Source organism: Callionymus lyra, chromosome 18, assembly GCF_982586985.1.
Source record: "Callionymus lyra chromosome 18, fCalLyr1.hap1.1, whole genome shotgun sequence".
NCBI lineage: Eukaryota > Metazoa > Chordata > Actinopteri > Syngnathiformes > Callionymidae > Callionymus > Callionymus lyra.
The window spans coordinates 10,562,142-10,577,935 of record NC_141835.1 but is presented as its reverse complement, the minus strand read 5'-3'; the positions used below and the strand labels follow the sequence as shown (position 1 = coordinate 10,577,935).

The 15,794-nt window shown below is 34.1% G+C and overlaps 1 protein-coding gene across 1 annotated transcript in view; it reads right to left on the bottom strand.

Annotated features, from left to right (window-relative positions):
* Positions 1-15,794, bottom strand: part of eipr1 (EARP complex and GARP complex interacting protein 1) — a 56,756-nt gene that overhangs the window by 19,157 nt on the left and 21,805 nt on the right. The window contains exon 6 of the mRNA XM_087779845.1: positions 5,316-5,452. Coding sequence (XP_087635971.1) covers positions 5,316-5,452 — 137 coding nt within the window. The remainder of the gene's footprint in view (positions 1-5,315; positions 5,453-15,794) is intronic.

Below are 15,794 nucleotides of genomic sequence, written 5' to 3'. Positions count from 1 at the left end.
TGCTGCTCATCCACCGCCATCACTTGATCAAGCTACTTTATGCTGTAACTTTGACATCAACTTTGGAATTCCAATCTGTACTAGTAGGATTCCAGATCCTACTGGATTCCAATCTGTACTGTGACATATATGTAATTGTATGTCGACGATGGTGTTCTTTATGTGTGTGTTGCCTAGATTTTAGAGACTAGTATGGCGTTTTATTTGTGCCCTTTTGTTGAGCGTGCAGTTAGAAATTTTGAGCACCTGAGAATATGTTTTGCGCGCACGTAAGTGACAGTTTATGTGTAATTTTTACTCCAGAAAAAAGTAAAGTGGTTTGAGCAAACAAAAATCTCTTTTACGTTCAATAAATCTCACTTTGCGCACACTTTGCGACTGCTGTACGAGTGCTCTACTTCATCTCCCTGCGCTCGCGCACAACTTCTACACCGCGCTACATTTCTGCTAATGAGCCAACCAATCACAGAGACCGGAGAAAGCTTGTTTTTGATTGGCTGTTTGGTTTCATGAACAACAGGCAGAAGCAAAAATGCGAACTATAGTTCATTCGACATTTTTACTTTTTCTTTCTGGCTGAAGTGAGCGGTTTAGTGTTCATAAACACTTGAATGCAACACTTTACCCGGCAAGTTTTTTGCCGTATGAAACCAACGAACCCATCAGAAACAAGCTTTCAAATAGGCACAAATACAACGCCATAGACTAGAGGCCAATGTGTGAGTTTGTGTTTTAGCATTATTCATATGGAACGAAGACTCTGAAACAGAAAGTTTAGTTTCTAAAGAGTTTATGTTTAACTCATTTTCACACGCCAACATTATTGCATATTTTTTTCAATACGATCCACCTTTCAGGTAGTAATAATCAATAGAACAGATTATTTATTTGTAATTTTACTTTCTATGCGGCCCAGTAACAAATGTTTCACCAACTGATACCGGTCCTCGGTCCATTATTCGTCAAGGTCCTGGTGAAAGCGCCTAAATCTATTAAACATCTGAAGGTTAAATGTAAAAATAAAACACTCAGAAGTTATATAATGTCAACAATTGCAATTTTTAAAACATCTTGAGCTGGTTTATCACACAATTTCAAACTCTTTATTTTTATTATAGGTCGGAATAGCAACAGGTTTAAGCAGTTTTAGGTTCAGTTATCTCTGGTTCAGCAAGTAGAATAAAGTTTGATCAAAGAAAACAAATCACATTTGGACATGTGGATGTGAGGAAAATTGGATTAATTCCAGAAAGGAAGTAGTTGAAGAAAAACAACAACAAAAAGACATGTTTTTTCCCCCTTTCAGTCTTTCACTATTGCTAGTTATAACTGTATGTCATACAACATTTAAATACAAATTCGTTTGGTCGTAGTATTTGATTTGAATACTTCTAATTTGGGAAGTGTAAAAGTATTAACAAAAGAATCTAATCCGCCGTCAATTAAAAGCTCAAGGACAATCTGTAAAATTTTTCAGCGAAAACTGTCATCGCTTTATTTTTAAGGTTTTCATTGTAGATAAACTATCTTTAGAATTTGACACAAACTGATCATGAACTTGCACATTTTCAATCTAGACATTAACTGAACTCATCATAAAAGTCGTAATTCCTTACTCGTTTATTTTTATGGACTAGCTTGTGGGCTTCATGATTGACAAGAAATGATTGGTATCCATTGGCAACAATCTGGCTATACAATACGATATATCATGATACTGTAGTAACAGGGATATACATGTAGTATTGTCCAGTACTTGACTCTGGTTTTGCAGAATTTACAGACCACATGACTCATGACAAAGTCGTAACTGCTTTCCTTTGTTTCAAAACCAAAATATGTCCAAACATCAGCTTTAAAAACTGCTGGTGTTGAATGTATCCTCTTGTCCTCAGTCATCGCCAGGGTCTCAATTTAACACATCATCTTAAAAACGAGTGACCGTATCCTCTCGTCCTCAGCCATCGCCAGGGTGACAATTTAACACATCAGCTTATAAACGAGTGACTGTATCCTCTCGTCCTCAGCCATCGCCAGAGTCTCAATTTAACACATCATCTTAAAAACGAGTGACCGTATCCTCTCGTCCTAAATCATCGCTGGATTCAATTGTTCTTTTGGCAAAATATGTCCAAACATCAGCTTTAAAAGCTGCAACCGTATCCTCTCGTCCTCAGTCATCACCGGGATAATGCAGAATTTCATTGGTCCTTTAACTGCGGAGGACGTAATGGCTACTGCCATCTAGAGGCCGGTAGTTTAATTACAAAACAAGTGAAGCAAGTGAATATATGCATCTTCATTTAAAAAACAAAACAAAAATGAGATAGTTAATATTAAACACACTTTATTGAGCTGTTAACCATAAAGGAACTAGGGTAAAAAAAATAAAATGTGATTTTTATTCTTTTAAATAATCGTGATAGCGACACCGCTAACAAAAAAACAAATGATGATTAAAATAATCTTTATATATTTTTAGTCGCTTTCTTTCTCGATTTGAATACATACATAAGTTCCAGGAAGTGGTCAGGGGGTGATTATAGGATGCAATAATCATTTTAGCTGAACGCTTCCCCCGGTGGCCAAATCAGCCGCTCTCGCATCTTTAAAAAGCCAAGAGTAAAAGAGCAAAGGCAAAAAACATCTAAGACGTATCACGCCGGGCGCTCTTTAATTTGTTATGCCCTGACGAGGATTAATATCAATGATTCATCAATATTATCGGGGCTCGCAATACACGTCTTGTAAATATTCTCCCTCTGGTTCCCATCCCTCATCCGCCTCTTCGCCACACACACACACACACACTCACACACACACCTCCTCTCAATCTCTGAGCCACTTTACTGTTATCTTGGCGATTGATAGCGCATTGAATATTATTTCTTCGGTAAAGCCCACACGAACTGACCTTCATCATCGTGAGGCTCGACAAACACAAACAAAGCGCGCACACACACACACACACACACACACATGGAGCTGGAGGCTGCAACACTCGTCCCTGATAACCTGTAGTTAGAAGGTTAATGTGCGCTGATACACACACTCCATGTCAAACAGGAACATTAGTGATCCGGTCCCACGATCCAAATAAAAAAAAAATGGCATTTTTTTCTCAAGGCATTTTGATGAAACTCTTACACCAGATTTTCTTATTATTTAAATTAAATGCAAGAATCAATAATACAAACATTGCGAGCGCATATGAATTCAGAGGGTATTTGCAAAAATTAGAAAAATGTGTTATTTTGCGCAAAAAAAAAGCTTTAGGCAAGAAATTAAATATTGACCATGCCTTGGTCAGGTCAGACAGAAGTTTTTGGAATAGTAACACTCATAATTATTGTAATGTAAATTAAATCAGTTCTTTAGTGGAGTTCGTTAGGTCGTTTCCAGTTTTATAATCATTCACAACCGACTTTCTCGTGAGGCTGCATCACCGACAACAACTCTGTTAACTTTAATTATCATAAAAGAAATCGTTTTTCCAGTATAAACTTGTGTATGTTTGGGAACAGGACAGCCTGGATGATTATTTCCATACTTCATACTGTATGGTATCTAAGCACCAACTGAACATACAATACAATAAAAAAATCTGTCTTCTTTAAGTAAAACATCTTAAGTTAAACGTGTTGTTTAGACTGATAAGTACAGAAAAAGGTCTTATTTTAATATATTAAGCTCAAAATGAGGCAAGAAAATATATTTTCCTCATCCTATTGGATTTTAAATACACATTAGAAGCAATTCAAGAAACATTTTTGTCTTTTCATTTGTTAAAATATGATATAATTTTGGACTTGGTCAGTTGAATGTAACTCGTATTTTATTTTAATTTTTTTCAAATGTCGGCCTTGTTCATCTAAATCTTAATCTCAATTATTCAATGTCCATACTTTCAATATATAATAAAAATCTGTCTTCTTTAAGTAAAACATCTTACGTTAAACATGTTTTTTAGACTGACAAGTACAGAACAAGGTCTTATTTGAAGTATATTTTAGGTATATAAAAGTAGAAAATGAATCATGAATTATAATCAAAATATTTCTTCTTTTTATAGAAACCAAAAGAAAAAGTTACGTCAATCTTAAGTTAAACTTCTTGTCTTACTCTCTTATTAGCCTCACAAGAAAAAGGTCTTATTTTACGATATTAAGATCAAAATGATGATTTTTCTCACCTATTGGATTTATAATACACTTTACAAGAAATTAAAGTGACATTTTTGTCTTTAATTCCTTGAAAAATTACATTGTTGGCTTTACCATCCCAATTATTCAAAGTCCACTATTTACACACTTCATACTGTATGGTATTAAAGTACCAATTGAACTTACAAGACAAAATGAATCATAAAATGTCATAAAAATCGGTCTTCTTAATCTTAAGTAAAACTGGCCTTATTAGACTGACAAGTACAGAAATAGGTATTATTTTAATATATTAACATCACAATGATGCCTGTCCTTTAAAACTGTAATACTTTACAAGCAATTAAAGTGATTTTTGCTTCAATTCCTTGAAAAATGATATTATTTTCAACTTGTCAGTTAAATTTAACTCATCAGGTTTGATTTTTTTGATTCATTTTTTTTTTTAAATGTCGGCCTTGTACAGCTTAACCATCTCAATTATTCAATGTTTTATACAGTATATTAAAGGTCCAAATGAACATGCAAGACAAAATGAACCTTAAAAAACTAAAACATAGTTCAGAAGAGGGTCTTAATTTAAGAAATTAATATCTAGATGACAAGTTTGACCTTACCTTACCTGAAAATACTGTTTTTCTTCCCTATTTTTATACTAAAAGCATTCAGTTTTTTTCCTTTTATAACTTGATATATTAATCTGATCAGTTTTTACTTATATTCTGTATATTTTACTGTATTCATTTATTAATTATAGCCTTTTTTTGCATAGAAAACCAACTTAAAAAACAACAATTTACTGTATAAAGCTCAAATTAAACGAGGAACACTGCTGCTTGAACTGGTAATGACATGTAAACATTCAGGAAATCGCTAAAGCTGCGGGAGTTTGACGCGCCTGAATCCCCGATGATTCATTTCCGCGTGATTTAAACACCGTTTCAACGTCAGCCCGGGTTTTAGGGACAGGTGTGTAAATTAAGCTAATCCTAATAGTTTGTGACAAATGTTTGCAGGAGATGTGGCTTATGGTATTTCTCTTACATAAATGTCAGATTAGGAAAAAACCGAACGCAGCTTATAAAATAAGTTTATGATTTCGCACCTCAATGTGGGAAAAACTGATTTTAAATAAACGAATAAAAAAATCACCTCATGGTTCGAAGATCCCATCCTCTTATCGCTGTGTCGTTGGCGGTGGCTAGTTGGCTGCAGTTGTGATGTGGGCTCCACTTCCCGGACGTGAATTTGAGCTGACCTTTGCCCTCAAGCGTCGCAGTGCTGGATACCTGTGGTGAAATGACATTGGTTGAAATCAGAGCAAATTTGGCTGTTTTGGAAGAAACTAAGTGTTCCACGGTAGCGAGATTAGCATGAAAATGCATTTGTGTCTTTAACTCTATAAAGAACAGATTATTTTGAAAATAATCCCAACCCTTAGGTCGAGATGAGGGCGAGTAGAAAATGAGGTTCTGAGGTGTCATACTCAACGGACCACAGGGGCCACCAGGGGTCTAATCTTGTTGGTAATGGGCCACAGATTTCTGGATTCTTGTGTGATTTCACAATGAATTCTTGCCATTTTTGTCCAATTGTATGTTTACTTAAAATGATGTTTACCCCAAATTGTACTCATTTTCCACTCACCCTCATGTGGACTAAAGGATGGGATTATTTTCAGATTAATCTGTTCCTTTTTAATGTTTAAGGCAAAAAGGAATGTTCATTTAAATGTAGCGACTGGAGCTCAGTTGTCTTCGTCTTCATCTTCATTCAAAAATACATACTTTGAAACGTCCAAATACCTATATAAAGCTGGTCTGTAACGGACATTTTGTATTGAAGTGTGAACATTAGAAATTAAAAAAAAAAAAATTAAACAACTCAATATTTTAAGGTGGTTTGTAGGAAATGATCTCAGGCTATTACCGTAAATCTTGCACATCGACACTTGCAATGTGTTTCAATGGGGAAACGCTTGCATTGGGAGTTGAGAGACTAGGATCTTCTGCTTAAAACAAAGTTAAAATATAGACTCTTCGAATATTTATTTTTTTCGGAATACTTCTTCTTGTGGAGGATTCAATACAAGATGGACGTTACAGACGAGCAGTACGGAGGTATTTGGATGTTTTAAATTGAGTCATTTTGGGTGAAAATGAAAATGAAAATCAGTTGCTATGTTAAAATGAACAAACATTTTTGTCTATAACTCTAAAAAGGAACAGATTAGGTTAGGTAGAACTTTATTGATCCCTCAAGAGGTCTCCTCTTTTTTTTTCCCCCCAATTGGACACAGCAATACAGCAATTATTCGTAAAAATAAGAACAAGAACAAGATAAATAAAGAGAAAGAACAAGATTACACAATCTAAGTATAAAGATAAAGATAACTATGAAAATAATCCCAACCCTTACTTGACATGAGGGTGAGTAGAAAGTGCAATTTGAATTTTAGGTTAACTATGCCTTTAACTATATAACACTATCTCTTTAATGGGATTATCTTTAACCATCTGACATTTTACAAAGATGGAGTCCATTGTTGACCACACTAGCATAATGAAAAAAACATGTAATAAAGGGCCACGGAATACCAGGTAACTGGTACCAAATGGGCCACAAGTTTAAAAGCCCTTCTCTATTTAGAGTATGTACTGTATGCCTCATTTAAATCTATAAAAAAAAAGCCTCTGAGAAATCAACCCTCGAAACATCTCAGTGGAAAAATCTGCCTTGATCCCAACTTCACAGTCGTCTATCTGGAAAGCACTCCTTGTTAAGGTGTCGTTTGTCGATGAGAAATTGATCAAAGTTGCTATGTATACTTTACCGAGACAACAAAGAAGGTGCGTGTTTAATCAAAGACAAAAACACTTCAAGGATTATGAATTAGTGGCTATTAAAGAAAAAATAAAGACATTCTAATTAATCGCACACGCTGCCTTTGAAAATGATTACCCAACAGCTGCCTGTGCATTTTTGGATCAAAATTCTCTCTATAATCTCCGACTACCACCTGAGGTATCATCGATTGTTCGGTCATTATTTTAGCTCATCGAAGAAAGTAAATCCATGCCAAAAAAAAAAAAGGAGGGAAATGGAAAGAAAGGGATCGAGAAAAGAGGTTGAAAGCAAGAGAAAAACAGCAAAAAAATAGTTGTTTTTACGAGTTGGAAAAAAAGTTCCAAGACAGGGGATTTTCATTGTTGGCATAAACAAGGCATCAATTTATACAAAGTCAGGATCAGATGCGGAAGCGTGCCCAACGGTAGATCCCACTTCCTGTGCCAAGGATGTCTCGCAAGTGCGTGGGCAAAACTCAACATCATCTTGAAGTGCTTTGGGGAGCAAAGTTCTCCTGCATAGAGTTAAGACTCAATACATAAAACAGTTCCAAGCACCAAGTCATCAGGCGGAAAAGTTGGATCGTTGGAAAACGGGAAGTTGATAAAATCCACTTTAATGATCTTCACGGCCAGAGAAGACACTCACCCCACCATGACCATCTACAAGCCACGTGTCAAACTCAAATCCGGGCCTGCTTTGTTCTTTTGTGTGGCCTTCCAGATGGTTGACTCTGAGTTAAAGTAGATTAATGTTCCCGTTGATGAGCTACAAAGATGCCAGTGTTTAGGATAAGATGAGTAACGAAGGCTATCAACCGCAAATACTAAACAGGGATGCAACGTGAGAAAGAAAACTTGGTAATTTTAAGTTTTGTTCAGCCATTCGACTGGATGTTTCCTGAACTGGAGACTCTCATAGTCAACAAGAAGGTGCCACCATAACTGGTCCCAGATATAGGATGGATTAAAGGGACCTTTCTGAACAATTGATGAAAATCGCTAGACTGGAAATTACTAGCAGGCTATTGACTTCGTGCCTTATTCCTAAAGATTCGAAAATGTTTGTATTGGTTGATCTCATTAGGAGCTGCACTTACAAAATAATAATGATAAAGAATCCTTTTAAAGTATATCTTACTAGCAGGTTAAGAATCTGACTTAAGGCTGTGAACTTAGACAAAGTAGAGACATCAGTTTTGGTTTAAAATCACAATAATTTGACTCATATTGAGTAGAGTTTAATACAGAACCTTCTCTTTAAAACGTCTGATTTCCCGCTAAAGAAATAAATGTTTTGGTCACAAAATTGAGCAATAACAAAGTTAAAATAGGAAAATCAGACAGCTGGTCTTTAATGAAGCATAGAAAGGTTAATGTGTTTTTTATTAAGGACTTCTTAGAGTAAAGAAGGTACATGTCATTCAAGACATCTTGCATTTTCAACTGAGACCAACCTTTGTTTTAAAACACTTATTCACATGTACACACCTGGGATTGATTGAATTTGATAACCCGATCAACACACTAGTTATTTTAGTTAAGTGGAAAATTATCTACGTACATAGTCTTCATAAGTGTAGATTCTATGGTCAAGGTTTTCTGATTTGAGAAACTATCCTTTGTCACCAAAAGTACATTTTTTAATCTACCTTTAAGGATCAACCAATGACAGCTTTTGTAATGATGACTCTTACCTGGCAACGGGGGGAGGAATTATTCCGGCAAAAACTTAAATAAGTCTATATTTTAAGCTTGTTTGTAGCAGAAGTTTTAACAATACCATGCTACGACAACAGGAAGTATCGAGTGCTTCCAGTGACAGTTGATTGTAAGCATCCACGATATTTACCTGTGCTGTGTCTCAAATCGCATACTTATCTTAGTATGCTAGAAGTTAGTATGCATCAGTTTAGTGTACGTACTAACTAGTACGCAAATTCTCCGCAGATAGTATGTCTCAAATCAAACCCTGAAGCTACACACTAACCGGAAATCACATGACAGCTTCTTCTTCTACTTCTATTTAACGATGTTTCAAGCAGCTGTTTGAACGCTATCGCCGACACCTGCTGGCAGCACGTATTGCAACTTTGGAAAAAGAAATAAAGAAAAAATATGAGAATCTAAATAATCGCGAGATATTTAAGCTGGTATCAGCAGCGAAGACGTGTTTATCCTCCTACTGCTGCTGAAAATACACATTTAAGTATATGCATATATATGCATTTATATATGACGTAACTTCCGTTTAAAACGTCACTAAAATGGCGGCTGTTTAGTATGGTTAGTGTCCATCGAACCATGCTAGTTTTGTGGGCGTGTTAGTACGCCAATTTAGTATGCATGGCGCACTAAATTTCGCATACTAAGAATTGAGACGCACTAACGTACTAAAAATACCAACTTTTTTTAGTAGTAGTATGCGATTTGAGACACAGCACGGGAGTACTTCCTGTCGTGTAGCATCATAGCCTTTAAGATTCTGCTACAAAAAAGCTTAAAATATAGACTTTTTCCAAAACAATTTCTCTTGTCGAGGCTTCAATACAAGATAGACGTTACGGGCGAACAGTATGGAGGTATTTGGATTTTTTTTTCAAGATATCACTGGCTATGTTAAAATGAATTAGCATGAAGTCCACATGAGGTCAGATATCACCTACTGTATCGTGAAGGAAAATAGGGATAGTTAAAACATTAAACAGCTAAATTAGGAGCATCTTTAAGTTGTGAAAACAGACTCAAATCATCAGAGGAAAAGAAGAAAAAAAAATCCCACAAAGGAGTCTCGACGAGTGCTTAAAAGGTTTCCACTTCAGTAAAGAATACAGACAAATAATAATGTTTTTACATTCCAATTCCAAAAAAAGTAATACAGAAGAAAAGGAGCTGCAGCGTCTTCCGAGTGTACGTTTGAATGAATCCACTCCATTGGCAGATGTCTTCTCCGAAAGAGACTCACAAGTGAGGAACACTTGAGCTGCATGTTTTTTTAAAAGAAGGACCTTTGAGTAACTAAATATATTCCAAGAAAGACAAAAGCTGAAGATCAGAGAGTGGAAGACAAGAATGTGTTTGGAGTCTGCAGGAAGGAAATGTCAATAGACAAGGATATATATATATTTTTAAGTATGTATCATGTTTGAAGAATTACTAAATAATATAGAAGCAAACATTCGTTCTTGAACATTCATCACAAATATCCAAGAACGTATTCAAAACCTGAAATAGGATGAGAAGATTTTTTTGGTACTGTAAGTAAGGTAAGGTAAGGTAAAACTTTATTGATTTATTGAATTGTTTTTTTCCAATAGCCACAGAAAATACAGCAATTTTTCATAAAAAATAAATCAAAAATAGAATAAGAACAAGAACAAAGAGAAATAAACTGAAGATGATACAATCTAAGTCTAAACATAAAGATAAAGAACATAGATCAAAGAAAAATAACAAAGCGTGTGAGTAGGACTGTGTATTGGCAAAAGATACATGTGTACGATAAATTGCGATACTATAGAAACAACAATAAAAACTTTTTCTGGCTGTTACAACCAATAAATGAGCAAATATTTCTCTAATCAAATGTGAAAGCGCTTGTAGGAAATTTCTTCATAAAATATGAACAAAAAACGTAAACTTATATTAACACTAAAGTGCATTAACAACCTGGAGCAACATGTAATATCCAGTATCTGTCAGTGTTTAAATCTTCTTTAAACTTAGAATCTTAAAATGAGTCCAAACATCAGCTTTAAAAGCTGCTGGACTCTGGTGTTTCCTTTCTTTTTCACTCATTGCTGCCACTTTGCCGCTTTTGTTTTCACTTTGGCACAGAGGAAATGACGAATGTTGCCAACTAGTGGCCGGAAGTTAAATTGCAGCACACAAATGAATAAACACTGTGAACATCTGAGTGTCATTTGTAGAATAAAACATAGAATTAATGTCTTTTAGACACACACTATTGAAATATAAACCATAAAATAACTTTTTTCAAAGGTTAATTTAAAATATATATATATATCGATACAGTATTGAGCATAAAGATGTCACAATATAACCGTTATAACCGATATTTTCTTACAGCCAAAGAAGAACCTCTACCGTCTTCAAAACAACGGCTTCTACACTTTCGAGTTAAAACAAGACACAACGATTTATCGATAAACCTGCAAGTCGGAGTCACATTTGAAATATATTTTCCAGAAGGATGAATATGGGAGTCATTTTTAACTCCAAACGGTGTCTTCGGAAACTAAACTCAACACTTTTCCAAACACTTGAAAGACATCCTGACTTGTATAAAGAGTTCAAGGCGAGTGGATTTCAGTTCCATCGAAGTTACACACATTTAAAGTTTGTTAAGGCAATGTGATGATACAGTTATTTTCATAATATTATCAGATAACTCTAGGTTCATGTTATTTGAAGTACCACTTTTTTTCTCTACAGAAAATGTAGAAATGTAGAAATTCAATTTTGTCATTTAAAGTGTTATTTTTTTTTTTAATATACATCTGCTCGTAAAAAACGTTTGAATGTACAATAGTTACATATTCTATTATTTATTTAAACATTTATAAGACAAACATATTTTTTTTAATCTCTGCTTATCACCACTGTTTGATATATAATAGTTAAATAAGCAATGTTTAAATGTATGTTGTTGTTGTATTTTGTTATTTATTTACAAATTTATAAAGACAAAATGTTCACTTTTTTCATCTCTGCTCATCAACACTGTATAAATGTATGATAGGTTTTTTAAATGAATTTGTACATTTATACAAATAAAATAATGCTTTGTCATTACACTTAAAGGCGACACCTGTTTGGATAATAGTTCAATATTTAATTACTTATTTACACATTAATAAGACAAAATGTTCTCTTTTTTTATCTCTTCTCATCAACACTGAGTAAATGTACAATAGTTGTAGGTATTTTTAACGCATTTGTACATTTATATAAATGGCTTGTTGAAGGCGTCTCAACTGTTTGAATGTGTAATAGTTAAATATTTTGTTATTTATTTACACATTAATAAGACAACATTTTATCTTTTTTATCTCTTCTCATCAACACTGTGTAAATGTATAACATTTGAAGGTATTTTTTAATTTATTTGTACATTTATATACATTCAAAAAATGTTTTTTTTATTACATTTGAAGGCATCTCAACTGTTTTGATGTATAATAGTTAAATACTTTGTTATTTATTTACACATTAATAAGACAAAATGTTCTCTTTTTTATCTCTTCTCATCAACACTGTGTAAATGTACAATAGTTGTAGATATCTTTAATGTATTTCTACATTTATAGGATAAAAGAAACGGTTTGTTATTACACTTAAAGACGTCTCAACTGTTTGAGAGTATAATAGTTGGATATTTTAGTGTTTATTAACATATTTATAAGACAAAATGTTTTCTTTTTTTATCTCTTCTCATCAACACTGAGTAAATGTACAAATGTTGTAGGTATTTTTAATGTATTTGTACATTTATACAAATGGTTTGTTATTACACTTGAAGTCGTCTCAACTGTTTGGATGTATAATAGTTAAATATTTAGTTATTTATTTACACATTTATGAGACAAAATGTTTTCTTTTTTTATCTATGCTCATCAACACTGTGATAATGTATAATATTTGAAGGTATTTTTAAATTTATTTGTACATTTATATACATTCAAAACATTTTTTTTTATTACATTTGAAGGCATCTCAACTGTTTTGATGTATAATAGTTAAATACTTTGTTATTTATTTACACATTAATAAGACAAAATGTTCTCTTTTTTTTATCTCTTCTCATCAAAAATGTGTAAATGTACAATAGTCTTAGGTATTTTTAATGTATTTGTACATTTATAGGATAAAATAAATGGTTTGTTATTACATTTGAAGTCGTCTCAACTGTTTGAATGTAAAATAGTTAAATATTTTAGTGTTTATTAACATATTTATAAGACAAAATGTTCCCTTTTGCATCTCTTCTCATTAACACTGTGTGAATGTATAATAGTTGTAGATATTTTTAATGTATTTGTACATTTATATACATTTAAAACAGTTTTTGTTATTACACTTGAAGTCGTCTCAACTGTTTGGATGTATAATAGTTAAATATTTAGTTATTTATTTACACATTTACAAGATAAAATGTTCTCTTTTTTATCTGTTCTCATCACCACTGAGTAAATGTACAATAGTTTTAGGTATTTTTAATGTATTTGTACGTTTATATAAATGGTTCATTATTACACTTGAAGGCATCTCAACTCTTTAGAGGTATAATAGTCGTAGATTTTGTCACCGCACGCTTCAACCGCACAATTACTTATCGTTGCTTCAGTTATCTAATAAACTTGTTTACCTTCTCTAACAACACTATCCAAAAGCTATCCAGGTATCAAAAAAACATTTACCACGACAAACCTCCCTCGATCCACACCGAATATAAAGGCATCAGCACTGCAGCGGCATCGCGGCCCTAATCTTCGTGCATCCCAGATTCCCAGTTTTATTAGTGCGCTAACGAAATTAGGCACCCTAACAAGGCAGTACACACAACACTGGGGGATACATTCATTTGGGGCGAAAGTGGCACTAATGCGGAGCTATCTGTCAAATCACTGTGCACTCGTGCTTCCTGTAGACTGCGTAAGAGTGTGTGTGTGTGTGTGTGTGTGTGTGTGTGTGTGAGCAGATGTGCAGGACGAGGTAGGTGGGAGTGCTCTGGAGCAGTAGCGATATGCTCGCTCAATTCCACCAGTGATTCTAATTGATGAGGCTCGCAGCCGCACACAAACACACAAATCCCCCCTTCACACGGGGGGCCACGACGCTACATTTATGTCCATGATCCGCTTTTATATATTCACACACACACACTAATCCAGCCGAGGGACTTAGGAGGAAGCGAGGGAGCGAGCGAGAAGGAGAAGGAGACGTCCGTGATGCAGCTGGACCCAGCTTGAGATGAACACATCACCCTCCGTCGGATGGAGGGAGCAGGAAGTCAAAAGAGGTATGGAAGGAGGAGGGGAGGGGGGGAAAGAGATTAGCATTCTCATCAGCGCCGCTGAATTTGTCTTCGCTGCCAAGTTCTTCCCTTCTTCCTCCTCATCCGTTTCTCCTCATCAAGCCCTACTCCTTCTTTTTCCCAACCTCACCATCGCATTTACATCCCCGCTCTTTTCCATTCAGCAGCTCCTCATCATCCCCCTCTTCTTCTGCTGCCACTTAGATAGAAGAGTCAACATTTAATGCACCGACCACCTCTTAAACCAAAAAGTCACACAGAAATATTCTTAACACTAGAAGTCCCAGGGAAGAGCCATTTGGCATTTCAACCTAAAATGCCCATAAGGCAGCTGATTGGCTCAAAAAAAACCCTGTGGACATTCGTTTTGTTATGTAAATGATGCGATCATTGTAGCACCACAGGAGGGAACATGGTGAGAGAGAGTGGGGAGGCGGAGTGAGCCAATTGTCTTGGATGGAAACTAAGGTGGAATAGGGGAAGAAATAATGACAAGTAGAATGTGGTTAAATTTAGTTTTTAGGAATTAGAGAAAGGAATTAAAGTGGTTAAGGTAAAGTGTTGGAATATGAACCAAAGTAAAGTTGGGATTAAGGGTTAAAATAAAGAAAAGGTCAGTTACAAAATTGAAATAGGAAAACAATACAGATACATATTTGAGAAAAGAATAATGTCAAAAAAGAATGAGTGAGGAAATATTACATTTTAATCGGATGGAATTAAAAAAATTAAACAAACAACTACATAATTAAAAAAAAAAAAAAAACGAAATAATTCATATTATTAATCCTAATATTAGTTAAACTACTAAAGAGTTAACAGTAGAAAATAATAAAACTGTACATGACCCCCCACAATAATATATATTCAAACAACTAAATAACAAACTAAATAGAATAATTATTTTCACAATAATTCTTTGAACAATAGCTAGTTTGATCATAAAAAACTGTTCATGTATGATGTATACAACATGTGTATGATGAGTGTGTGTGTATGTACAGTATATATATATATATATATATATATATATATATACATATAGTGTATTATACAAATAGTGTGTATATATTAGAGAATTATTTGATGTTCTTTTTTACAATTAAAACTGAAATATTTTCACAGTGTTTATTCATTTGTGTGGTTCAATATAAACTCTGGCCACTAGTTGGCAACATTCATCATTTCCTCTGTGCCAAAGTAACAACACAACTGGCAAAATGGCAGCAATAACTGAAAAATAACGAATTCAAGCTGATTTTTGGAGTCATTTGGCCTTTAAAACCAAGTTTGAAGTTATATATTTAGAAATAAATAAAGGTTTATATCTGAATCAGAAGCCATATTAAAGAGGAGATAAAAAACAACAACAAGATAAATCATCAATAAATATAATATTAATCTCTATCTGCTGGATCTCTATAATTTTTGTACTAATACATGTAATAAAGGTGCTTTATATTGTAGTAATTCAAAAAATACAAGTGAATATTTTAACATCAACTTGTAGCTCTGTTGGTTCCCAAGTATAGTAAATGTTCTTGGCTAGACTACTGAGCCAGAACCCTTGTTTATTTACACACTTTTTGCTTCAATCTGCAACAAAACATTTCCCACAAAAATATCCCCCGTTAGTGACTTTGTGAGAAGCAATTTGTAAAACGTATTGGTGTAAAGGAGGCTAAAAATAGAACAGCAAACACTGAGCGACAAATATAAAAAAAAAAT